Source organism: Lissotriton vulgaris, chromosome 6 (assembly GCF_964263255.1).
Source record: "Lissotriton vulgaris chromosome 6, aLisVul1.2, whole genome shotgun sequence".
Taxonomy (NCBI): Eukaryota; Metazoa; Chordata; class Amphibia; order Caudata; family Salamandridae; genus Lissotriton; species Lissotriton vulgaris.
Window position 1 is genome coordinate 1,461,711,651 of NC_141694.1, and position 26,073 is coordinate 1,461,737,723.

General features: G+C 42.6%; 1 protein-coding gene across 2 annotated transcripts in view; it reads right to left on the reverse strand.

Moving 5' to 3' along the window:
- The window catches only part of MEIS1 (Meis homeobox 1), a 162,194-nt gene extending 137,497 nt beyond the window's left edge, over window positions 1-24,697 (reverse strand). The window contains exons 1-6 of one of the 2 annotated variants that reach the window (XM_086927589.1): window positions 23,523-24,697; window positions 19,626-19,852; window positions 16,647-16,788; window positions 16,245-16,295; window positions 15,624-15,674; window positions 13,961-14,107 (exon numbers count right to left, since the gene is read on the reverse strand). In XM_086927589.1, the coding sequence (XP_086783715.1) occupies window positions 13,961-14,107; window positions 15,624-15,674; window positions 16,245-16,295; window positions 16,647-16,788; window positions 19,626-19,852; window positions 23,523-23,534 (630 nt within the window). In that variant the 5' untranslated portion in view covers window positions 23,535-24,697. The remainder of the gene's footprint in view (window positions 1-13,960; window positions 14,108-15,623; window positions 15,675-16,244; window positions 16,296-16,646; window positions 16,789-19,625; window positions 19,853-23,522) is intronic. The other variant, XM_086927588.1, reaches the window with a different exon arrangement.
- Between the last annotated feature and the right edge of the window lie 1,376 nt (window positions 24,698-26,073).

The following is a 26,073-nucleotide window of genomic DNA, read 5'->3' on the forward strand; positions in this document are numbered from 1 at the left end:
TCTGATGAAAGCGAGATTTGTAAGCAACACCTCAAGATAAGTAAATCTATAGATACAGCTTTTTATATAGTACTCAATAGTGGCACGATGCCCACTTCAATACTGCACAGGATCTTTTTTAGAGAGGGAAATGGTTTAAATTGATTTATTCCGGTCACCCAATTTAGTCACGCAGACAAGACAAAAATTAATAGAACCGGATCTCTGAGCTACACTGTCAAAAAACTTGCCCACATCTCCATCCAGAAGATGTTTGTTGTGTTTGTGTCAGGGGCAATACAATATTGAGCATGATGCCACCTGCATTATTTGCACAGTCTGGAAAAGTGCCCCAATTTAACAGCAGCTGTTAAAATGGTATTTATTTAGCCTACCGGTCAATGAAAAAGCATATCATTTGAGTATTGCTGATGGTCAAGTTTAGGAAAAAAAGAATGCAATGTTGGTCTTATTCTGGTTACTGCTGGCAATATCTGAAATTGGTTTTGTAGAGCAACTTTATATTAGAGGATCACTCTCTTATTTAAAGTCCTAGAATATTGGAAATGATAAGTGACTCAATAAGTTGGATGGAAGTTTTAAGGCAACTACATTGTGAGATCACTATACAGATGGCTATAGAATAGAGAGATCCATATTATGAATCAGAGAATTATAGGCAGAACCCTACTCTGTGGGCGTTTGGTTCACAACAGCACAAAAACGAATATGCTCTCAGAATGACTATAAAGAAAAAGGTTTAAAAACACATCATTAAATGACACATACATTGCGTGCTAAGCGAGAGGACGAATTTTTGATAAAACAGTAAGGGGTGTTAAGGTTCTCACAACCACTGCCTGGAGTAAAACTTTTAATTTTAAGAAAGAGAAACTATTCTTAGTTCACAGTGTCAGGCGAAGTTTGTTGGAGTAGGCTACCTCAACTATTTAAGGAGAGTTTTGGGGGAAATGGTTCCATTCATCCAATATTGTGGACCTTGTCTACAGGCCTTAAATGAATTACATGAACTTGAGGTTGATTAAGGTGGAAGAGATATGATATCTTGGCTGTGATTACATAATTAAAGTTACTCAAAGTGGGTGAGTAATGTAGGCCATAAGGCTGTCGCATGGAATGCCCATGAAGAGTGTCCAAAAATGAGTTATCAAATTAGATCTTGCAAGACCTCATTGAAAACCCAGTGCTTTGTTACCAGAAAAAAACTCCCCACTATTACATCAGCTTACTGTGGCTTTGACATTGGCATGGCAAAACATTTGTATGTCCAGAATTTGGAGACTTTTCTCTGAGTCTCGAAGTCAGTATATTCTTCACCAGGCTCATATCAAACCAAACTTAAGATAACCCTTTACTTTCACCACACTTAAACCAAACATTCTTGTATATACTTTTAGTTTGCAAGTTGCCGACGATTAATGATACAGACAACTTCCTGTTCCAAGCAATTGTCCAACAAGTTGTCAAGCAATGTACATTTGAGTCAAAGCAACAGGAGGTGGGGTTCCAACATTGGATAATGTTTTGTATTCTTAGGTTGGCCTTCTGGTGACTGGATGTTGAGAGCATTCATATGTATGATGTTTCAATTTAGGTGTTGCTGTCAATACATGGCCATTTCCATATGTATACATCACTGCATGTGGAACATACAGGAATGTGATGAAAGAGGGTGTTGTGATGCGCACACTTAGAATCTGGTGTTAAATGATGCCAGTAGAGGCTCATGGTGGGAGTGCTGTGGGGCGTTGAGGCGGGGCCGGGAAGGAGCAGGGAGGGGATAGTAAAGTACTGCATGCGGCCGAACAGATGTAAGTAAACAGATAGATAAAACGAATTTCATTGCGCACTGTATTGCCAAATGCGATGCAGGGCGCGCAATTTAGGCTTAATGTGCATATTTATCACCTATGTCCCTCATTTCAACTTCATGTTTAGTCAATGAGGACAACGTTGCTTAAAAACTTTTTAAATATCGAGGACATATTTTAAAATCATCAAAATTAAAATTTACCAACCCCGTTTATTTTAATATATTGCCTGATCAAGACTTGAAAGTATGATTCATACAAGTAGAAAAGGCATTATAAAAAATGAGCAAATGTATAGCAAGAAAAAATTTGTTTTCAAACAACATACAACATAATTATTTTAAATGTCACTTCTTTCAAAACGTGGACTTAAAAAGGGAAAGTAAGCGATTGTTCAGAACATAATAATTTTACTCAAGAAAAGGGAAGGCAGTGTTTGGCTTCATTTCAAATTGTATTTGAGCCCTTTGACTGATAACCAATTTTTAGGAAAGGTGCACACACTACTGGTGCCAAATAGGTTGGGTTATTTTTCTAAGTAATACCATGCTGTTTCTGGAGTCGATTTGTGTGTAAATTGCCACTTGATTAAAGAGTCTCTATCACTTGTGAGATTGAAATGCAGCCTCTAAGTGATTCGATTGTGAGATGTAGTGTGGAGGCTGGTCATCCCCTACTTCCAATAGAACTGTCCAAGGCATTGTGATTGGGGAGATTTTTAAGGTAGAAGTTGTATGCTCTCTTTACCTTTTCACTGTTTACTGTAAGCCTTTGTAGGGTCACAGATGGCCCTGGCTAGGGAACACATCACCTCTATCGTTCGTTCTAAATAACTTATGTACTTTTTTACCTCAAGGAGTTAAAGCTTCTCAAGTAGTGGGATTTTTTGTGGTTAAACCAGCAAAGAGATTTCCTGTTTTTTGAGTTCCTATGGGATGAGATAGTGAACTATACATTGCTGAATTAAACATAGGGGAATTTTCGGTCCAACAGACAGAAAGTATACCTGTCCAGTACGGACCGCACCTCCGTGAATTGCTATAACACTACTTTGTAACACTATGCAAGTCCTGGTGTGTACACTATTTTGATTCTGAAATACAAAGCTTCTTCCTGTCAATCATCATTAAACTGATAATGAAACGTTCTGCTCACAAAGAAAGACTACATATCAAATGTGCGTGACCTCTGTATTGGCTTAAGAGCAGATATATCTTGAGAGTTCCTTGCAACAACTTCAAACATTTAAAAACATTTTGGATTTCTTGCAACATGCTCACAAGTTCCTTTGGTCACTCTACATACAGAGTGGCTGTAACCAAATTGCTCTAAGGCAACAGTATTTCTTCTGCTTTAAATGTTTCTAAAATGATATGACATTGTATATCTTAAAATACTCATATTAATGCTCAGCTGAGTTTGCACTAATAAAGTTAAGTCAAAGCATTAACTATTGACTATATCTGATCTACCACGAGTAATGTATTAGCATGCAATCAAAACTGAAGATGAGCGTGACAATGAACTAGTGCAACGCCCTCTCAGTGATTTGCTAAAAGTTCAAGTCCTAGGATGCAGCTCTTGTGTAGGAAGTAATTACAGGTTGGTAGAGATGATTGTGGTATGGTGGTTTAGAATATAAGACCAATAATTGGGGAGGTGAGAGAGAGAGAGAAAGAGACAAGAGACCAATATACATATATATATATATATATATATATATATATATATATATATATATATATATATATATATATATATATATATATATATATATATATATATATACATATATATATACAGAGACAACTGACAACTCTCAGCATCTTGTGTTTAACTTGATGTGCTTGGCGAGTCAGAAAATGAGTCTCACATGAACTCCACATTTTAAAGTATTTCAATGTTTTAATTATAATTACAAAGCAGAATAGTGAATTGCACTGGTCGGCTATCAGCCCTAAAATCACGAATGTCACTTTGAAACTCTGGCAAATGGTATGTAGGTTCCTATGCAGATGGGCACAAAAAGGAACAGTGCCAGCAGCAGCAGACGAAAAAACTTAGCAGTCATTCAGCTTTTCCAGGTGTTCCAGCTAAGGAAAGTGTGGTAACCCTATGTAAGTGTAGGTGTAAGGAGCAAAGCAGTTAAACAACGGCTTACATTATGGCCCTCAGTGGCCATTAGATATGGCCCTGGGGGCGAAAAGACAAGGCCTATCCCATCATCCGTCAGAGCTGTATTTTGGCTCCCTTTTTGTTTTTAGTTTATACAAATGGATTAGAAAAAATTTTATTGGAAAAATGTTCAGACTTCCCTAAAATAAATGGCAAACAAATACCCTTATTGTCTTACGCTGACGATACAGTGTTAATGACCTTAACTGCAAACAGTATGCAAACATGTTTGAATGCTTTTAATGAATTTATGCTGGGTTTAGACCTTAAGGTCAATTTTACGAACACTTTCACAATGGTCTGCGGTCCAAGCGGAACAAAAACTCGTAGGTTTGTTGTAGATAATTTGATCATTGAAAAGGTCCCAAATTTTAACTACTTGGGAAATCTTTTTAACAAAACTTTGAGCTGGGACCCATTAATAACGACACGAGTACAAAATACCACGAGATCAATAGAGGCCCTCTTTCGTTTTGCAAGTAAATTAGGCCAAAAACCTATTGCTGAATTGATGATATTGTATACATCTAAATGCTTGCCTGTCGCAACCTATGGTGCAGGGGTATGGGGATACCATAAGTGCGCCCAACTACAAGTTATGGAGAACATGTTTTTAAAACGTCTTTTATCAGCTCTGATTAGTTCTCCAAACATTTTTTGTCATAATGAGTTGGGTTTAGAATTTGTGAGCGATATTATCCATGTGTCCCCATTGCTCCTATGGGGAAAAATCTGGTCCTCGGAGGATTTGCAGCTTTAAAAAGAAATCCTAAAAGATTGTGTAAATTTGGATCATGCCATGCAGATCCCATGGTTGTGCTATGTGAAGGAAACTTTTTATAAAATTGGTCTTGGAAACTTTTATGATAACCCCGATTGAATGAAATTAGATACAAAGATGGTAATTAAGAATGCATACCGTAATAATTTGGGTTTGTCAAAAAATGATGAACTATCATAACACCGGGCAGGAAAACTACAGCACCAATTTTATCTATCGTTTACTATACATACACAATGGCGTTTTTATCTGACAAGATTTCTATTAAATACACTGCACTTTCTAGTTGCCTTCCCGAAGCAAGGAGGTTGGTGTGAGAGGCTACCTCCATGCCCATGTGATAATGAAGCCCAACAATGCACTTTGCACTTTGTACTCTTTTGCACTCTCTATAAGACTCCAAGAGACCAATTTATTAAACCCACTCTAAGGGAAATTAGACCTTGTAATTTTAAAGAAGGTTTTGAGCATTTAAGATCATTACACACTGCTGCTATATGTAGCTCTATGCTTAGCTTCATTAGACTGCCACTTTTAATTAGGAATCGTTATTGATAATATGATTCTTGTTTTGACATCTTGTGTTCTAAATTGAAAGAAATTGAAAATCATGAAATTTATAATTTATGTGAATATATTTTTTGTTCATCTGTTCTTCGCTTTGCAGCTATCTCGCAATAACCATGTGGGTTGGCGTGAGAGGTCAACACACTAATATATACGATGCTGTAGTTTGACAATCTATAGTCAATTTTATTTTGGTCTCTTTAGTTGACAGAATATGCAAATATGTAACTAAAAGTTTGTAAAATTAGGTTGGATAGTGTGAGAGGCTAACCAACTTATATATGTGATATTGTAACTTAAAAATGCACAGTGCATTTTATACATATTAGATTGTGTTTTTAGATGTTTTTATTAAACTCTGTGTTTTGATAGAATATAATTTTTACTGATAAAGTGCTTATGACCTTCTGTATGCTGTGCGTCTGAACCTTTCTGATATGAAATACCATTTATCAATTTGTATTTTCCAAATGTATACTTTTATGATTCTTTTCGAATCAAATAGTTTTAAGATGATGGCTTACATCATATTTTAACAGCTCGTAATGTTGTGTTTTATTGTGTAGTATTATGCCAACACACTCATCCATAGTTCTCTGTCTTCCCGCTGACCTACCCTGACCACCTGAATGTTTTTCTGACATACATTTCTTGTGGTTAAAGCTTTAAAATTAGTTTTCATACCTCAGGGTGCATATATGAATACCCAAACTAGTGAGGCCATCAAATAGTGTTCTGGGCAAGCAGAAAAATTACTGGTGTCTAAACAGGGATGAATTCTCAGAACAGAGGCCCATGTGATGATTCTGACTTTGCCTTTTACAGTGTGCCCCCTGAATATGAAATCAACAGTGTTGACTTGAAAAAATATTGAAAATAAAATATTGACAGGTAAGTGCGCCTAGATTTTCTATACTTAACTCCACGTATAAGTACCTACACAGTAAATTTATTTTCAAGGTACGTAGTTGTGGAGTTAGGACTACTAAAACTATGATTCCCTAAATGCACTCCCTGTTCGATATTTTGTCCTTCAAAATTCTGCCATCGATATTAGTTTGCCACGATATTGTTGGTGTCGCTATTCAGAAGTACAATCACCTTTTACATATAGCTATGTTTCCTCCGACATAAGTACTAAACAGAGCAGTGTGTGGGAAGGTAAGGGAGAAGAAGGTACAGTTTCCCATCACACTAAATTTGAATCATTTCTCGATGCTAATGTTCACTTCCGGAGCAAAGTCACAGGACATATGTTTAAACTTTGCTTATAATGCCTAGAACTCCACTATAGGTTATGAGGATGTTTTTCTAACACACAAAATACATTTCTTGTGTGCCTGACTGTGAATGTGCAATCATTTAGGCAACATCAGATAAGGGAGCACAATTCATGGTCACATTAACCCCGTGTTATTTCTCCTCTAATTAGAAACACATAAGCTAGTTGTGGAAATTGTACAGGAGAAAAAGGAAGAAAACATAACAGAAACCACTTATATTACCGTTAATAAAAAACAATGAAAATATTAAAGCGTCTTCTAATTAGCAAAAGCCTGCATTTAAAATATATATAACCAAAATATAACTTTAAAGCAAAACGGGTGTTACTAACGAGGCTCAATTTACTAGTCTATCCACCAACACTGGAACTAAATGGGCACATAGGAAACTTTCTTAAAGAAGTCAAATGTCACATACATTTCTGATCACTTCACTGAAGCCCCAAATGGATGTTAAAAACGATTTCTAATTTCCTTGTAAATCTTTTTCAAAATATGACATATGCAGAAAGAATGACTCTGCTATCATCTCGTTTGCTTTTTGGACTCGAAGGACTTGTTTATTTACACTATCAATTGGTTTTAAAAAGAATAATGTGTTGTGAATTTCGTCTTTATTTTATCGCCATGCAAACTGGTTTAACTTCTTACTGCATTAACACAAAAGCTATTCCTATAAGCAAGCATTTATGCTAAATATTAAGAACTAAAAATGTTTGCTACAAACTTTAAAGGGAATTGGACTTGTCGGTATGTGGGAATAACTTGTTGCAGAAGAACACTGGAATACATCATTGTGCTCCATTCACCACAAGTTACTTCCTAATGCAGGGTTAAATATACTTTCTACAGTATTTGTTGCTCATATCTGTTTTCCTTAATGGCACTTAATAACTGGTATTGTGCAATGAACATCAGTAACTTCAGCATTCTGCCGTTCAATCCACCTTGTCCACACACAAGGCTTGAAGGCAAACTTGAACTAATTAGTCCCTGTTACAAAAACAATAACTATATAAATCTAAAACTGCAAGCATGGATAATATTTAATCTTAATGGCAACACTGCATTTCACACTACATATAAAAGAATGCACTTTAAACTCTAACTTGCGTCCTTCGCACCATACGTAAAATACTGTTTGTCAGCGGTCCAAATGATTAAACTACTCATATATTGTCCCACTCAGCATATACAAAATGTCAAAAATTGTAATAAGGTAAAAACTTTTTAGGCTATTGGGATGCCTGCCAGGGAATTGTAAACATATTTAAACTAAAGCTGGTCTTTTCAATTGCCCACAATAAATCTGTTGCACATAGAACATCATGGTGAATATTCCTAGGGGACTTTTCAGAAGTCCTTTTCGGTACCAGAAAACCTTTCGTTTTCCTTAATGAAATATTTAACATTTAAAACACAGCAATAATGTTCAGTCATGACTTCTAAAAACCTATTTTACCAAGTACATTTGCAAAAATGTATTCATTTTCAGAGACATTTTATGACGTGGCCGAGACACTTAAAATAATTTTCTGCACTCCTTATAAGACCATGTCCTAATGCGATTATACGGAAATTGCCCTCCAGTACCAAACTTCAGATATAACAGTTAGAGGTATGCTTCATTTTATTAAACTGAACATCTACTTCTGTAACAATTAAAATTGTAAAACATATGTTACATTTCAAAAGATCATGAGCCCACAGACAAAACTGTCATATTTGCTTTATCTAACATAAGGCTTAGCCTTTACCATTTTAAAAGTAAGTGACATTTGTGTTATTTTATGTTACTTCAGTGAATCAACTAAAATACAAAGGGTCCCTGCCCTTCGAAAATTCATGTTATACTAAAACTAACAAGACAAACTTTAAATCGCTATTTATCTTACTGTGCTTTTGGCTGAGTCCTGTAAAGCTGCCTCATAGTTATTGAGCAATTGTAACATATATTCGCTACAAAAAGATGTCATTTCAAGTGTTTGAAGGAAACATTGGAAAATGTTTGCAATTTGAATAATCTGCAGTTAAGATACAAAGCAGAATAACAAGGTATCCAAATGGCAGATTTTCTGAAGGGAAACTGTAAATCAGCAACAGGCTTACTACAATTATATTTCATTTGCCCTCAGAAAACATGGACGAATGAATTCCAATGGTTATTGCAACCATAAATAGTTACTTTCTAAAAAAAATTTTTAAAAAGTTTTAATCTCTAAAGCAGCAGGAGTCTGACAAAGAAGATTTTCAGTAAAAAAAAAAGTTCTCACTCTTGCCATTATGAAGATTTCATCACTGCTTTTTGACTAAAATGTTGTAACACAACCTTTAGATGTTAGTAAAAACACCATTATCATGCAATAACCAGTTGGGTTGAAAGCCACTGCTTTGAATTTAATTAAATGCTGATCATGGTAGCATCTTCAGATTTTTCGCATCAATAGGTGGCTTATCTGAATACGTTTGGGTTAATGTTTGCTCTGACAAACTGGCCAACACATGAAGTATGTAGAAAAGACACATTCTGAACAAAGGAAGAACGCATTGATGGAAGTTCTGACACTAAACAAGCAACGCAGTGTGTTCCTAACTATTAAAATAGAACACAAACTGCCCCTCATTTTGAGAAAATCATATTTATGAAAATCCATTTGCTGCATGCATAAGTATGTTGAGAAACATTTTGTAACAATTTGAAAAACTGAGTGGAGCAGACTTAACACACTAGTGTGAAAAAAGTTCTTCGTGCAGTTAGAGTTGCCCTCCAAATACCAGGATCAGATTCAAAAGTTACTGATTTTGAGCAACTCAAAGTTCCCAACTTCAAAGAGCAGGCTGTACAACAGTCTAAGGGGCGAAGAAGCACGTGCGCTGTCCACAATTTGGAATGTATCTATTGATAGCAAACTTTTGAGTTGACAATTAAAGTTAACTAAAAAAAAATCGTCCTGAATGTTACTATCCCTCAAATTAAACCCTGAACGAAGGTCACAACTTGCAGGCTAATTTAAGACAATATTATTTACCTTACAGTTATCATAATTTAGAAATGTCAGACCTACTGAATATATATTCAACAGAGAAAGGTTGTGGCTGGTAGCAGAAACGACAGGTAAGGAACACTGTGCTGCCAGGCGGGTGGAAGGCTGTATAACCCTTGTATAGTCAATGAAACCCACATACTCAGTTACTTTTAGCTAAGCGATCCTTGAAGTCCAGGCTAACCCTTGATCAACAGGCTAACTTATCACTGTATCACCGGGCAATTGCAATTACCATAGGTCATCTAAGCTAAGCTACACACATTAAAAAAAGTTGACGTTCAGTTATTGTCTGTAAATGAGACCGATTCCAGTATATTTATCAGAACGAGTAAAAACTGAAAACAAAGTCGTATTTTTTCTTCGACAGCCAGGGACCGTGGCCAATCATCTTCAGGCAAGCAAAAGGGAAAATTAACTTAACCTGGCCTATCTAACTCTCAAAAGTAGGCCTGATCCCTGCCACAAAGAGGCCAAAGCAACAGGGTGAGTTTGTTTGGGACACTTCGGCCTGCCCTCCCTCTCAAATGAAGGGAACTGGCTATGTTTACGCACGCACCCTGTCAGTGACCCCGCGCAGAGCAAGCAAAGCGACTGGACCGCGGCTAGCAATATAACCCCGGAAGTGGAAACTCCGTAGCCCCGCGAGAGTAAGGTGCGCGAGTCTATTCATAGGCAAAGGGCTACTACAAGGGTGAGCGGTCAGACAACAAACGAGAAGCAGCTGAATATTCCGTGACACAGTCAAAGCATGCATGCCCCCTCCCCCTGAAAGAAGAGGGCTTCCTTCGGCTAAACTCAACAGGCTCTAGAGACAAAGGGGTTAATTGGATAACTAGGCACTCCAGCTCGCATAACACCTGAAGGGGATCAGCGTTTGTCAGCACAGCCAGGAGGAGACAACAACAGGGCCTCAAACTGGCTGGGCAACATTGGTGAGGCACGGAGAAAGGCTCCCTTCCTCTGCACCCCTTCCGGTGTGTGTCTGTGACACGAGTGGCTTTGCTGGACTCGACCTCTGCCCGGATATTTATCTACTAGCGCCCCTCCCGAAACAACAGTCCCCGGAAATCTAAAGTGCCCCTCCAAAAACAACTGTCCCCAGAAATCTAAAGTGGCTTTCACGCATTGTAGTACAATTCATGTTAAAAGGGAGCAACTGCTAGGATACATGTAGCGGAGATAGATAGATAGATAGATAGATAGATAGATAGATAGATAGATAGATAGATAGATAGATAGATAGATAGATAGATAGATAGATAGATAGATAGATAGATAGATAGATAGATAGATAGATAGATAGATAGATAGATAGATAGATAGATAGATAGATTAGCGATGGCGAAATTATTTTCCTGACCAAGTATTTAAAGCCAACATCAGAGCCTAAAGGGAAATAATAAAATACATTTCAGTCGGACATTAAGGGGCCGAGGCATTCAGCAATTTGAAGTTCAGTGCAACACCGCATTCAAAGAAACTAAACAGACACGTTTGCCTACGGCATGGAGTTTAAAGGTGTTAGTAAGTGTGCAGCAAGCTTTCACTTAAGGCCGGTAGCTGAACTCCCCTGTTTTTCAGCACTGTTTGAAGTGCACAAGGCGAGGTTCCTACACACAACCGCCTCTATGGTACATTGTGCCTCGTCAATATTTACCAGCAGGCATATATGGTGTCTCGTATAGCTTTCCCTCCACTATAATACTGAGTCGTCGAGAAAACGGGCATAAATCTTCATTTTGGAGGCAATTAAAGTGTTGATTTCATTCGTGCCCTTGAGCGTTTCTTGTAATTTGCTCAAATAGCTTTATGTACCCAGCACTCTAGAGCTTTTAGAAACCCATTTTCTCGTTAGACTTGTTGGATTACAATTTTTTTGCTCAGCAGTTTTCAAGTTTCCATGCTCCGAGTTTCCACTTAAGTAGTCGCACGCTGGTGTGAAGGCGCTCTTTAGTGGGGTGCAGGATTATGTATGTGAACTTTCACTTTTTGGTAAAGTGAAAAACAAAACACCTATGATTAGCATAACATCCCCTTCCCCAACCACACCGTGCCCCAGGGACATGTGCATATTTTCAACGAGAAAAGAGCACTTTTGATGTAAGTGTTCAGAGAAAAGCGCTGGGTCAGAAGGGACCTTGCTTCAAACGTGACTCTTGCAGTCAAGTCACCTTTTTACAGCGCATGGGCTGGAGATCTGTAAATAAATTATAAGAAATAATATCACGCCCTTTCCTCCTTCAGCAGCGAGGAGTTTTCTACCCCAGATATCCCAGTGGCAGGGCACCGTGCGCCCTCAAACAGTTCTCGGATGACCTACGACCGTCCCCTGCCTTGAAGCCGCCCGGAAGCAGCTCCTTTGGACTGCTCGTAGCATGGGGCTACCGAGGAGAGAGAGGCTTGTGAGGCCAACTGCTCCCGGCTCCCACAGAGGGAATCTGGCCAGAGACGGGTTATCACCCCCATGAAGGGACATGCATGCCAGAGGGTGATACAAACACCCCCTGGCACGCCCTGGTGCCCCGAGGCAACACACACAGATAAACACAGTGACACACAAACACGCACACAGAAGATAGGAAAGTTCTCCGAGGCGAACCACAGTTTCTGGAGCTCACACCGCCATTGCTCGGTGACCTTCTGTGTAGGGACCGCGGCTCACACGGGCTCGAGGAGTCTGTGTGATTTAGCCCACTCACAACAGGAAACGTGGCCTAGGAGAAGGGCGCCCTGGACATGTTTACAGAGCGTCAAGCCCCATCAGATACGTGATCAATCACTGAGGCTAGCTTCGGAAACTGGAGGGGCCGAGGACTCGTAGAATCATTAGGAGGCGACGCAGAGCCCGCCCCCTAGACGTGATCTCCCCCAGTTGCAAAGCCCCCAAAATAGCTGGAATCCCTGCAATCGCTCAACTACAAAAACAGTATCTGAACGTGGTGGTTTGTTGCACTCGTTAGCAGCAGACCCCCGTCCCCCTTTTTAAAAAAAAAAATGTAGGCAATAATTACAGATTTTTTATCAACGACATGAGCTTTTTCCTGGAATAGACACACTACTCACTGGCCCAATGATTTGGGAATTATGATCAGATTTGTACACAGTCTCCCAAATTCTAGAAAGCGGGCGGGAAGAGGGGCAGCAGCGACTTTCTATGCTCGTTTTTTTCTTTATTTCTGAAAGCCGTGCCTTGCTCTACTGTGGACCCGGAGAGAGGAAATAAAATGGGCGCGCTGGCAGCCGCCAGCTTCTGAACAAAGCAATGTTCACTGAGGTCTAAAAGCGATCGGCCAAGGAAAACTGACAAGGGGAGCTAATGAAGCGTGCGGACGGGCGGGTGAGGGACTGGCGCTGCCTGCTCCAAGGAGCCTCGTTCTGCAGGCCCCAGACCACCTATCCGAGTCAGAGGGCCGCTGCCCTCGTAGCACGGGGACTGCTTCCGGGGCACATCCACAACCTTGGAGAGACAATATCAAAGGATCCGGGCCGCCTATCCGGGCCGTGGTCTCGCGTCATAGACCAGGGGCTAGGGGACCTCCTGGGCAGAGACACCTGCGAGGGGGCACCAGCGACCACACCAAGGGCGGGGGGCGCAGGCAATACGAAAATACCCAGAACATCTATCCGAGACCAGTTTTTCCTAACCTGCATGCGGGAACCTGAGCAGCAGCTGCTGCCAACTTAGGCACCTATGGGGTTTCAGAACCAGGACAAGCAGGAATGAATCAGAATGGAAGGAACTTGGCAGGCCATTCACCCGTGGCCTTTCCACCCCTCACAACCACCCCCCCCCCCCCATCCCCAGTGCCAGCAAACAGGCCCTCGGCGGACAGACACATCTAACTGGTGGCAACAGTAACCACAGCGAGCGGAAGGGCAGCTTAAGAAACGCACCAGGCCTATTCAGGACACCCACCCCTACACAGGGTCACGGACGTGGGACCTCTGACACAGACAGACCTTGGTCGGTGGGTGTAGAGAGCGGTGCCGACTAAAACAAACGGTGCTAAGCAGCAACATAAAAGGACCTGGCTAACAATCTGGGACCCTGTCCCCTTGCTTTGGGGTACACAGTCACCCACCCGAGATAGCACAACCACAACACACTCTTAAAAATCCAAGATCACGGCAGCACGGCAGGCAGCGCCGGCCCAAGTTCACACTTTGCACTTTGAAGGCCTATAGAAGCAATCATAGGTGCACTTTTCCCTTTCCGCCAACACCAGGAAATGTCCACCAGAGGCCTAATAAGATGCAGATCACACAAAGGCGCCGGGGCAGCGCGGCTCTTCCTACCTGGTCTGTGAGGTTCGCCGAGCGGCCCATGTCCTCGCTGTCCGACTTGGAGCCGCCCTCGCGGTCGTCGATCACCAGGTCGATGGGCATCTTCCCCTTCAAGCAGCTGATGTACCGGTGGCAGAAGTTGTCGCACAGCTCGTGCACCTGTGGACAGAGGCAGATGGGCGATGAGCAAGGGAAGCCCTCGGGCTGGAGAGAGGCTGGCAAGTGGCAGGCGCAACGCCCCCCCTATACACATCACACACCCCTTTAGTGACCGAGAACATAGCCCCAGAGACCCCCCAGGACCGCCCAGACTCGGGAATAACGTGCCTTCTGGTGGAGATAGAGATATCCCAGGAAACTGACAGTGACATGTTGGTTTTAGGGTGAAACTGACTAATCGCAGGCGCTACATGTGATACTCTAGGGGTGGGAGATGTTCAGGGGTGTGACAATAAAGGGAAACGGTGTGGTGGCAGCAGATTATGTCACCGTGCAGCTATCTCCATGCCGCACCCAAGGGCAGCATAAAAAACAAGCTGTATGCACAGCACGTAAAACCTGTATTGTGTGTGTTTTTTTGGGGGGTGGGGGGGGGGGGGGGGGTGACCGTGCTGTAAACATATATTTCTGTCCCCTCTATGTATTGTTTTTCTAGAGTGAAAACATTGCTCACATGTGGGTAGTGTCTTTAAAGTAAATCTGTGTTTGGAACATCCTGCAACATGTGAACTTTCACTTTTTGGCAAAGTAATACAAATACTCCCCGATAATGTAAACGCCAAACTAGGACTGGTTCTGTCTTGGACACCCACCACCCTTCCTTCAAGATCATTGGTATTTCAAAAAGAGAAGATGAACACACTTTTAGAACAAGACACTGGCTTTTTATTAGGATGTCAAAGGGAATCCTATAAACCAATTGGTGTTTATTCCTCGCTTATTGTTTTTTTTTTTACACTTGTAAGAAAATTAGAGTATGTGAAAATCGGTCTCATTTTTGTGCATCGCAGAAACGCTTTCGCGTCTATAAAATGCATCCCTGCTTTCTTGTTGACAGACGGGTCGGTTGTCAGGCTAGGCGTCCTAGCAATTTCTGGCTGCTTAGCATTCACACAGCTAGCAGATTTTATGGCAAAATTTGAGAACAAGGCCGGGGGTTTTAGCGCCTCGCGCCTCACCGTGCTGCTTGCCGTTGCCCCACACCCAGAGGCCGATAGGCCTGCCGTGGTTTTTGCCTCCCCCCCACCCCAAAATCCCTTCCCGGACAATGCCTGCCCTGAGCCTGACCTGCTAATATAACTTCTTTTTTAATGGGGTTTCATCTCAATAAAAGCAAACAAAAAATGCTAAAAGGAATGCCTTCACTCGTAAACATGGCCCCTCTGAAAAACACCCCCCTGGCGCATGATTTATTGGTCGAAACCCCCCAAAGTCCGGCGGTGGAGGCGGGATTGCAACTGTTTATAGAATCGCAGCGAGAAGCCGAAGGGGGCGCGGGGCCCGGGCGCTTGTGAGGCCGCTTTTAATGGACGGGACTGTAATTAAACTGCGAAGAGCAATGGGCGCCGAGATTCGGCTTGACACTAATTACATGGGAGCAGCAGAGAAAGACGTGTATGCAAATGCATAAAAAGCCTGGCATGCAGCAATATTTCAGCGTGAGAGGGAGCATTACCTTTTCTAACTCCAGCAGATGAAACCGTAATACTTGTATGGCTTGGATCATCTGAGGAAGGGGAGGAAAACACACAAAAGGCAACATGAATAACACCAGCCTGTATAGATTTCGCGTTTTCGCACCAGCCATTGTTAGCAAGCCTCTTACATTCCAGTCACACTCTCAACTTATTCGCAGTTGTTCCCGATCGGGGCATTTCTGGGAGAACGTAAAATACATTTTGCATGGGGGAAGGTGCACTTATCACATATGCCCATCAAAGTAAATATGCACTCCAATTATTCAATTTGAATAGTGCATTTTACTAAGGACTCAAAATGACAATTGAAGAAAAATACGCTTGTAACATCAACTTTTTTTTACACAATTCAAAAGTAAAACTTAAGTGAAGGCGGTTTACTTCTCAAGTAGTAGAAGAAAGTGCCAATAGCGAAAGTCCAGAAATGTCCACTTATATACATATATATATATATGTGTGGGTGTGTGTGTGTGTGTGTGTGTGTGCACTTTACGTTTATATGACATATGATCCTGAGACGTCACCCACAAACTTAAACACGCACACACTCGGTTCAAGCACTTGCACAAAAAAGTCACACTAGGCATGCCAGTTCTTACCAAGTTATCCAGCTCTGGATTTGAAGAAAAGAGGGGCTTTTCTGCTCGGATCTAGACCAATAAAAGCAGAATGAATTAAACACGAGTACAGAAAAAAAACAGGCTTGATGACGGTTTATGACTTTCGAGTGCCACTGCTTACTGTAGACTGTCTAGGCGCCAAGCGTACACTCTAAAGAGCATCTGTAATCTGGCGGACACTAAACCCTAACTTTCGCAGTTACAGCTATGAAAGAGGCGCCCATCTCATCAGCGCGGGCCGTAAATTAGCAGCATTTGTAATCTGAATAACATGAATATTTTACAGCTCAGTATGGGCATAAGAGGATTAGTTGCCGATATAAAATGGCATTTTTTGTGTCTCGGAGTGGCGTTCTTTTGCTGTCACGTGTTCTTGCTGACCTGCTTGGCGAACACCGCGATGTCCTCGTTGAAAGACTCCGAGGAGCAGACGTCCCCGCCCGCAACTCCGGGCTCCCGGGGGGTACACGTCGCTAATTCACATTTTTCAAAGATCAGTGCTAGCAGTGGGAAGAGGGGGTGCCTGCAAGAAAACACAAGGGGTGCATGAGTGAGCGCTAGGCCGAGCAGCAACACTGGGCAGACTTCTCTTGCACGAGGGTTGGATCCGCTGCACTGTGGACAGCCCCCCTACCCTCGCGCCCCCAGGATTCACACCGTAAACACGCAGCACCGTGGACGGAAGCCCCCTGCAGCCCTTGGGTTCGCACTATTAACCTGCAGCATAGTGGGTAAAAGAAAAAAAACGTAACTCCTCCAGCATTCACACTATGGGCATGCAGCAGTGTGGACCCCCCCCCACCCCAACACACAGACAAACACGACCGCCCCCACCCCCCTCCGGATTCACTCTATCGACCCCACAACTTTGTGGACTCAAACACACTTGTTCGCCAGGATTCAAACTATGGACCGCCAGCTCACTGTGGCAAACCCCCTTCGTCTCCAGGGTCCATTCTATAGACTCGCAGAACTGGGCAGAAACTCTCTGCATGATTCACACTATCGACCCCCAGCACTCTGGGCAGACCCTCCCCCCCTTCACACCCTTCTCGGGATACATTTCTGTTGACCCACAGCACTGTGGACAGAAACCCCCTGTGCTTTCCAGGATTGACACTGTGGACTCGACCAATGTGGACAGAAAGCCTCTGTCCTCCAGGGTTCACACTATTGGCACGCAGCACCCTAGACAGACCCCCCCCCCCCCCCCCCATCCAATATGATTCACACTATTGACCAGCAGCAGTGTGGACAGAAACCCCAACTCTACCCCAATGTTTCACAATGTAGACAGAAGCCCCTGTCACCCAGGATTCAACACATTTTACCCCCAGCACTGTGGATACACCCCCCCCCCCCCCTTCATGGTTCACACTCTGAACCAACATCAGTCTGGAAATAACCCTTCCAGCCCGGGGGTTCCCTCTCGGGACCGGCAGCACCCTCGACAGAATCCCTCTCGCACCGAGGGCTCACTCTCTGGGCCGCACATATCTGGAGCCCCCCCCCGGGATTCACAGCAGACCAGCGAGGAGCACACGTCGCCAATTTCACCGTGTGTGAACACACGCCATTGGACGTGTCAACTCTCGTAAACCACAGAAACGAGGTGGATATTATGATTTCAGAGAGTACATAAGATCACCGTCCATTATGGACTGGCAGTAAAAACGCTGTCGACGCAACCCCAGGTCAGTCAATAATTAATATTGTTGTCTCTATTGTCTGGGCGCTCAGTCAGTCGAGGAATGGTACACAAAACCCAATTTGGAATAGTTTTGAAGCATACAAATTATTGAACATAACAGAAAGGCCTTTACATATTTAGATCAATGTGAAAAACTAAACTTTAACTAAAAGAATAATTTGAGTCCCCTTTTCAAAGCAGAAAAATGCCAAATTTTGTAATGTCTGTTAACTGTGTTATTTATTTCGAGCGTAAAATCCCATGTGAGTTTATTTTTGGTGAATGCTTCTATTATGCAGCCCAGCCCTAAGATATAAACGAATATATATATATATATATATATATATATATATATATATATATATATATATATATATATATATATATATATATATATATATATATATATATATATATATGTATTCCAAATCAGATGTCAGAACGCACGAGTCTCTGACCAGTTCAAGAAAGGGGGCCACGGCGATGAAAGCAATTTTGAAGGCGCGGAGAATTTAAAGTTACGAAACTGATGCAACAGAATACTTGTTGCCATCTGCCTTCGTGACCATCTATCGCTGCAACTCACAAGGTCAGCCGGGAAAGTTGTCCCCAGATCGCAGAGTCCACTTATGTGCAAAGCACATTCACACTTCACTTTGTCACGAGTTCGGTCAGCGACACAAACACTTAGATCTCGCGAAAAGGCCCCACAACTATAGCGAAATTACGGCGATGCACCGACAGCGTAATAACGGCGTAAGACGGCAAGAAGTGAGTGAACTTGATATAATAGCCAATGTAACACACTTATAAACAAAAAGAGCAGTACAAGTCTACTTCAGGAATATAATGGAGGTGTCCCACATGTACACAAAGCGCCCCCACTTCTTTGGAGGCCCCAGTGCTTTGGAAACTTTAACAAACCCACACCTTGGTATTAACAGTCAGGGAGCCCAGCACATATTTATTGTCAGAGACTCACTCGTTATAAGGGCACTGCGTCTCCGTGGTTCACATTACTTTATTAAGGAGTGAGTTTGTCCATTTTAGTGACGAAACACAATTACATGTCTTAAAACAGTCTCGCAGGAAGTCCACACGAGAGAGCGGACAGTACTGCACTCACAGACAGGGCTGTTACAGCAGTGCTCCAGTTTAAAACAACACGCTCTCTAAGTTGTGATATGTGTGTTGCACTTAATGATATAGTACTGAAACGGCATGACGAGACTGCAGGACAGCTAGATAGATGAGAGGCCATCTCCAGAACACCTCAGCCGCACATGGAAGGAAGGGGACCCTGGAAGCGTGAGAATCTACATAGAGAATCTTGGACATCTGTGAATCTCACAATCTCGCCATTAGCTGGAAGTGCACAGGAAGGGATCAGGTGACAGAGCACCAAATGTATTTATTGTAAATAAAACTCACTGAACCGGTGCATCAGAGACACCCAGCGCGCTCTGTTGTGTCTCAGACAGACCTATCAGGCTGGAATCACCCCAAAACATCTCAACACTAAGAAGACACTGTTTGGGACTCCCTGCACAGAATGAGTGGCTTCACAATGCGCCTGCGGTTGTTACATGCACACAGTATGTGTTTTGTGGGCGTTGTTTCTCTGATTCCACGTTGTGTTGTCCTCAGGGCGGTGGGCCCACGGCACCTACCCGTAGATGGAGTCCTTGTCCCGCTTGAGGGCGTCGTTGACGGAGGAGCCCATGCTGGGGGGCATGGCGTTGGTGTGGCCCGTGTGCGGGTATTGATGGGAGTGCAGCGGAGGGCCGTGGTTCAAGTGGTGCACGGGCTGCATGGATCGGGCCGCGTGGGGGTCCCCGTACATGGTGCTGGGGAGGCCCACTCCGTCCATCCCCCCGTAGTGGGGCAGCTCGTCGTACTGCAGGGCAAACAGGAGAAAAAAAAGGGGGTCAGAGAGAGCCTGCAGAGGACAAAGTCACACCGAGAAAGCACTCTGTTCACACATCCCGCAGGACCCAACACACTCCGTAAAATGTCAAAACTGCACCCCAATTCCTTCTTTTTAGAGAGTTCTTTGAATCCCTATTCTGCCCCATCAAATGTGCAGCGCTGCTCTCTTGTTTTGAAGATGCGTCCCTATTTGTGGAGCTATTTTTCAACTTTATTACACCCCTGTTGTAAAAATCGCTCTCTATCAAATGCAAGTCAATTAGGGATAGCCCTCGGGCTGTTTAAATGCACACATTATGCAGCCCAACTCGGTTTCTTTTAGGGGCTGCGATTTCCATTTCAATGTTAATTCCAAACTTTTTCAGATTTCCCTAAAATAAAATTCTTTATCAATTATGGGCAAATAAAGACAACGTTTTGGCTTTGTGTATATATATATATGCATGAAATATGCAACTATATTTTTCTCTTTTAAGGCATAACCGTACACTTATTATAATTCCCAACTATTTAATATTCCTCTCCTAAAAGCCCTCTCTCAAAAACTTGAAAGTATATCTATCTATCTATCTATCTATCTATCTATCTATCTATCTATCTATCTATCTATCTATCTATCTATCTATCTATCTATCCATCCATCTATGTCTTTTTGGAGGCATATCGGCCCTCCTTCGTAGTGAAACTTCCCAATTTTTTTTAACATTGATGTCCTAAAATCGCTCTCTTTTAATGTTAGACAACTAAGGAGGTAAGGACATTCGTGAATATGTGTGTATATATATATATATATATATATATATATATATATATATATATATATATATATATATATATATATATATATATATATATCCACATTCTTTTTTACTCTGGTATTTGAGAGCCAACTCCCTTTTTGGTCTTCTTACACAACCCTACTATTATGCATCATTCTCCAATGCAATTCCGTCCCCATATACTCTCAAACCATACACCCCATCTTTCTGTGTGGAGCAGAGAGGCGTTATCCTTTAAACAGGCTAATTTTTCAACTGTTAATCTCTCGCAATCCTATAATACCTCGCACTAAACGCAAGTCCCTGTCCCACTACTTATTTACTCTTGCAGTTGCACCATTTCATCTTAGTCGTCTCCAGTTAGAAACACTTGTTTTATTTATTAATACAAGTTTCTTTCTTGGTCTGCGTCTAAGACAAGTAACGAAGCCCCCCTTACATTCTGGGAGAAAAATATGACTTATATAATGTATATATATATATATATATATATATATATATATATATATATATATATATATATATATATATATATATATATATATATATATATACATTATATAAGTCATATTTTTATATATATATATGTGTGTGTGTGTGTGTGTGTATTTATATATAGATATAGATATATCATGCAAACACAAGAACAAGGCAAGTTGTCTGAGGGTAGTAGGTGACTCTGATTTTCACAGTTTTCACTTTTCACAATGTGTGGTGAAACTCATGGAGAAGTTCCACGCAACACAACATAATACCAAATGGTCCCTTTGTAACCGCGGCATTATCTCATATTTTAAATGACTCGAAAAAGGTGAAGGACTTCAAAGATTCTGCATATGATACAAAGAGTGTCCATGATGTAAGAGCAGTCTTCTAATATTGCAATAGCAGCATACTGTACTCGCAAATAATTGTTTTAACTGTAAGGTTTTAAAGAACGTGCAGATTTCACCAGATGGGGATTACAACGTCCAGAAGTATTTCACAAAACTTTAAGAGTGAAAGGCTTTGTGCACATGATGAAAAGTTTTGTCTTTGAAATAAGGGCACCCTACGGTACTCCCAAATAACTTAAAAATGAAAGTTTTAGTGAGTGTATTAAACCATGTGCTGCCTTTTTGATTGCAACATCGTGAGGTATATTTAAAATAACTTTAAAAGGTGACTGTCTTAAAAATGTGTAGATGATGCAAAGTTGTGTCTATGAAATAGGAGCATTCTACTGTACTTCCAAATAAGTGAAAGGCAAATAATAAAAGGTGGGTCCATGGAACAGTAGCATCCTACGGTATTTCCAAATAGTGTAAAAAAATGGAACGTCTTAAATAATGTGCAGTTGGTGCAAATGTGTGTCTATGTAATCGCAGCATCCTACGATATTTCAAATATATCTAAAAAAGTGAAAGGCTTTAAGGAAAGTGCACATGATGCAAATTTGTCTTTGAAAGGGCACCCCCCTACAGCACTTCCAAATAACTTTAAAAAGTGAAAAGGCTTCGAGGATGTGGAGATGACGCAAAGGTGTGTCTGTGTAATAGCAGCATCCTAATGTAATTCCAAGAAGTGTGCAGATTATTCCAGGTAGTAGTGCCTTTGTAATTGCAGCCTCGTCTGGTATTTTCATATAACTTTAAAAGTGAAAGGCTACAAGTACGTGCAGATTATGCAAGGTCGTGCCTTTATGCTACCAGCACCCTACTGCACTTTCCAATAAAATATAAAGATACAGTTTTAAATGTTGTGTATGTGACACCAAGGTGTGCATTTCTGAAAGCAGTATCCTGTGGTGTTTTGAAAAGAGCTGAGAAAGTGAAAGCAATTTCGAGGGAACAAGTTAGCGCATCCTTAAAAGGAGCAGGTTAGGCTTTGCAGAATCTCTTTTTCAAAAGTGCAATCACAATGCATTACACATTTTCTTGCGTATATATTTTCATTGACAAGAAGCTAGGGTGTACTGAGGCACGGCTCGCAAGAACCCACCTTAGAAGCACAAGTTACCGAGGTGTGGTGTGCACTTACTTGCACCATGCCCTACACTTTCACGTGCTTTCATGAGTAGCCCTTTCACGTTGCACTGCCCTGCAGCTTCAAGCCACTTTGGGGCCAATGCTAGAAACCTGTCTCTCCCTCAATACACACGAGTTGACACTATTAGAGCCAAGGTGTAAACGAGGCTGGGCCAGCCTTCTTTGCCTTAACTTGTAAATGTGCACATGCTTCTGCAGCCCGGGTACACGGGCTGCAACTTGGGAGCTGACATATGTTTTCACAACTTCCTACTTTACGTCTGTTTTCCGAGCCATTAACGTATATGTATAAGTGCGGACACGCACTTGAAGAAGTGACAGGCATGAAAAGTCACAATTTGTATCTTTTTTAATATGCAATAGGAGCATCTGCAAAGGTGTTTTCGCAGAAACTGTAATTTTCATTGGAATATATTAACAATAACATTGGTAGATACAGCACGACTTGAGATATAACTAATTTGCATGGCTGGAGGTGACTACATTTCTATGGACCTGTAATGAGGGCAACCTTACTTCGCGATCGTGAGATAAAAGTCATATTGTTTGCATAGGTGTGATTTTACTAATTTAATTACCCCATTTAACTACACTGCTCATATACTGAATTGCACAGTCTGTAAGTGAAACTACCTACCCCTTAGATTTGACAGTGGTCATTGAGATTTTAGACGCCCGCAATGTGTTTGTATTAATTTAGGATACTTTTGATGCTGGAATATAGTCCAGAGATATGCTACTTTAAGAGGCAATAACGTGCCGAACTTTTGTCCAAGTCTCTTTGACAGTAAACAGTAGTGGTGTGCAGACACAGATTAATAAAAACACGTACCCTTTGCGCCATCGGCCTGGCCGGCTGTCCCCCTTCTTCTTCAAATTTTAGTATATCCCTCCGGTGCCAGGGTGGAAAGGAAAACACAGCGCAACTAAACTCCACAAAAATAAATAAAGGCGTCAAAGTAAAAAAGAAATCCTTTAAAGTCTCCAAAGGAGTAGAGGAACCGGATCTTCAGTTTCTGTGGAGATCAGAGCAAAGCATGAAAACTCCACTTCAGTTTCCAAATGCAGGAGAAATGAGTAAAAAAGGGAATTGCCTCGACTGCGATAAAACAGTAAAAAAAAAGAAATCTTTAAAATTGTCTTAAAAGACGTGCCGGGCCCCCCTCTCAAAGTCAGCGTGCTGGTCTCATGGCTGTCAATCAGCGGCTGTCACGGCGGGGTGGGCGCGGATCCTGCGGGAGCCGGACCCGCACTCGGCGGCTGGGTGCGGGCTGAAGTGCAGGCGCTGCTCCTGGGTCAGTCTGCGCGAGGCTAGCGAGAGGCGCTCGTGCCCTGGAGGATCCCTGCTCTGCTCGAGCTCTGAGCGCTATACGGCGGCGTGCCCAGCGCGGCTCAGTGTGCGCGCGCTCCTGCTCCCCAGTCTGCTGCTCCAAGTGCGCGGCGGCGGCGGCAGCGGCGGAGGAGGATCCTCGGGAGCAGAATGCTGGAACCCGGAAGTAGTGGTGGCCATAACAGGTCGCGCGGCACACAATGGCTCCTGGGCTGCAACCACTCGCTGGCGCTGAGGAGGGGGAGGAGAGGGGGCGTGGCCAGCGCCGGCTGCAGACGGCTGCTCGGTCACACAGCCCAGTGCAGAGCTGACGGGGGATGAGCACGGGGGGCTTTGTATTTCTCGGCAGCTCCTGGGTTCAGCTTTCTGGTGGTAACCCGTGTTCGGAGGGCGCCACATGCATTTTAAACTAATGGTTGATTTCCTGCTATCTGTAGAAATGATACGCCTGCTCAGTACATTTCAACGGAAAGTCCAAGCGGAGCCGCAGCATTTTACCCTCAGTTGACTCTGATACAGCATTGAAGGTCTCGAGGAACCCTTTCTCTGCGCAGCAGTGCGACAGTGGCAGGCGGGAGCGGCGTCGGAAACAGGCTCAAAGATTATAGTGGAAAAATGGACGAAAGTTGACTCGAAGGATAGGTGTGCGTCATTGTCAGGTGCGACAGAGGATGTGCTGCCCCAGGCTGGTCCCAGGGGAGCAATTACACCAAAGGAAAGTCATTTCACTGTCAGAGAGTCAGCATTTCAACTTTGGTAGGTTTGGAGTCATGCGTGAAAAACATCATTTAATCAGTCAGTGCTGTTATGTCAGACGAAAAGCTCTTAAACAGGCTCCTTATGACCCCTTCCAGCGTTCTTACTGCGTGATGTACTTTCCATTCAGGGGGTCTTGCAGTTAAACCGGCACAACTCGCTGCTCGCCGGTCTGGGCCATGTGCACAGATCACCTTGTGTCCGTGATGTCACCGAGATGTCACAGAGGCTGAGCTCAGCTGCCAGCACGGGGGCGCTTGACACGCAAGATCGTCTTCCTTAAGATGTTGGTGACATTTAGTTTCTTTGACAAAGGGGCGTTTTTGTTCTAAATACTGTATCTGAAAGTTAAATGTTTGCCTTTAAGAAATGCCTGCACAATTTTTCCTGTAGAAACTCCCCATCTATACAAATGCATGAGAATGCACAGCTGAACGTGCTCTGTCAGCTGTAAGTGTCAACAGCACAATTGCAAATGAGAATATGCAACTTTTGAACTGGGCTGTGGCTTCTGCCCCTCAAAACCAATACGATTGAGCCGCTAGGAAGAACGGAGACACCCACCCCCGCACAAAACTGGAAATGGTCTAGCCCTAATCCCGGTAGGCGGAGGTTGATGTGTTCTCGTCCAATCAGCGCCCTCGCCTCAGCTCTCTGTCTCTCATTGGCCGAGAGCAGAGTGAATTATCACATAATCGATGGGCAGAACGCTTAGATAAGAGAAGGGTGGGTAACACACGGAGCTCATGAGTGGCTGTAGTTTCGGCCATGAGCGGAAAAGTCTGACCACGAAGCCTCGCAGCTGCATTGGTGCTTGCCGAGCGCGCGTGCGGCTGTGACCGGAGCTTCCTGGCCCCTGCTGGGAAGTCTGTGCTCTATGCACAGTCACCGTGACACCCCAATGTGCCCCGCACGAGGAGGGCGCATTTATGGTGCATTTTTCTTAATCTCTCAATCATCTGTACTGGTGCGTCTAGTACTCAATCTGTCCCCCACGCCTTACGTCAGTCAGACCGTGTGTACCTGTTCGGTTCAATACTGTGAATGTTCAACTTTTATGATAAAATGCTACATCTGTTGTGTTCCTCAAACACATAATCGCCATTTTCCTCATTGTTGTCTCTAATCAACTAGCTTCCCAATTCTATTAGTTGTGGCCCATTCTACAGATATCTGGGGATGTCTAGAAAGTGGTTGGTAAGGCTAATGAAACCTGCTTACATTATAAGTCTGAGGTGTAATACATAATCGAGAAAAGTGAAAAAAGGTGAAATTGTCAACATTCTGAAAAAAACAC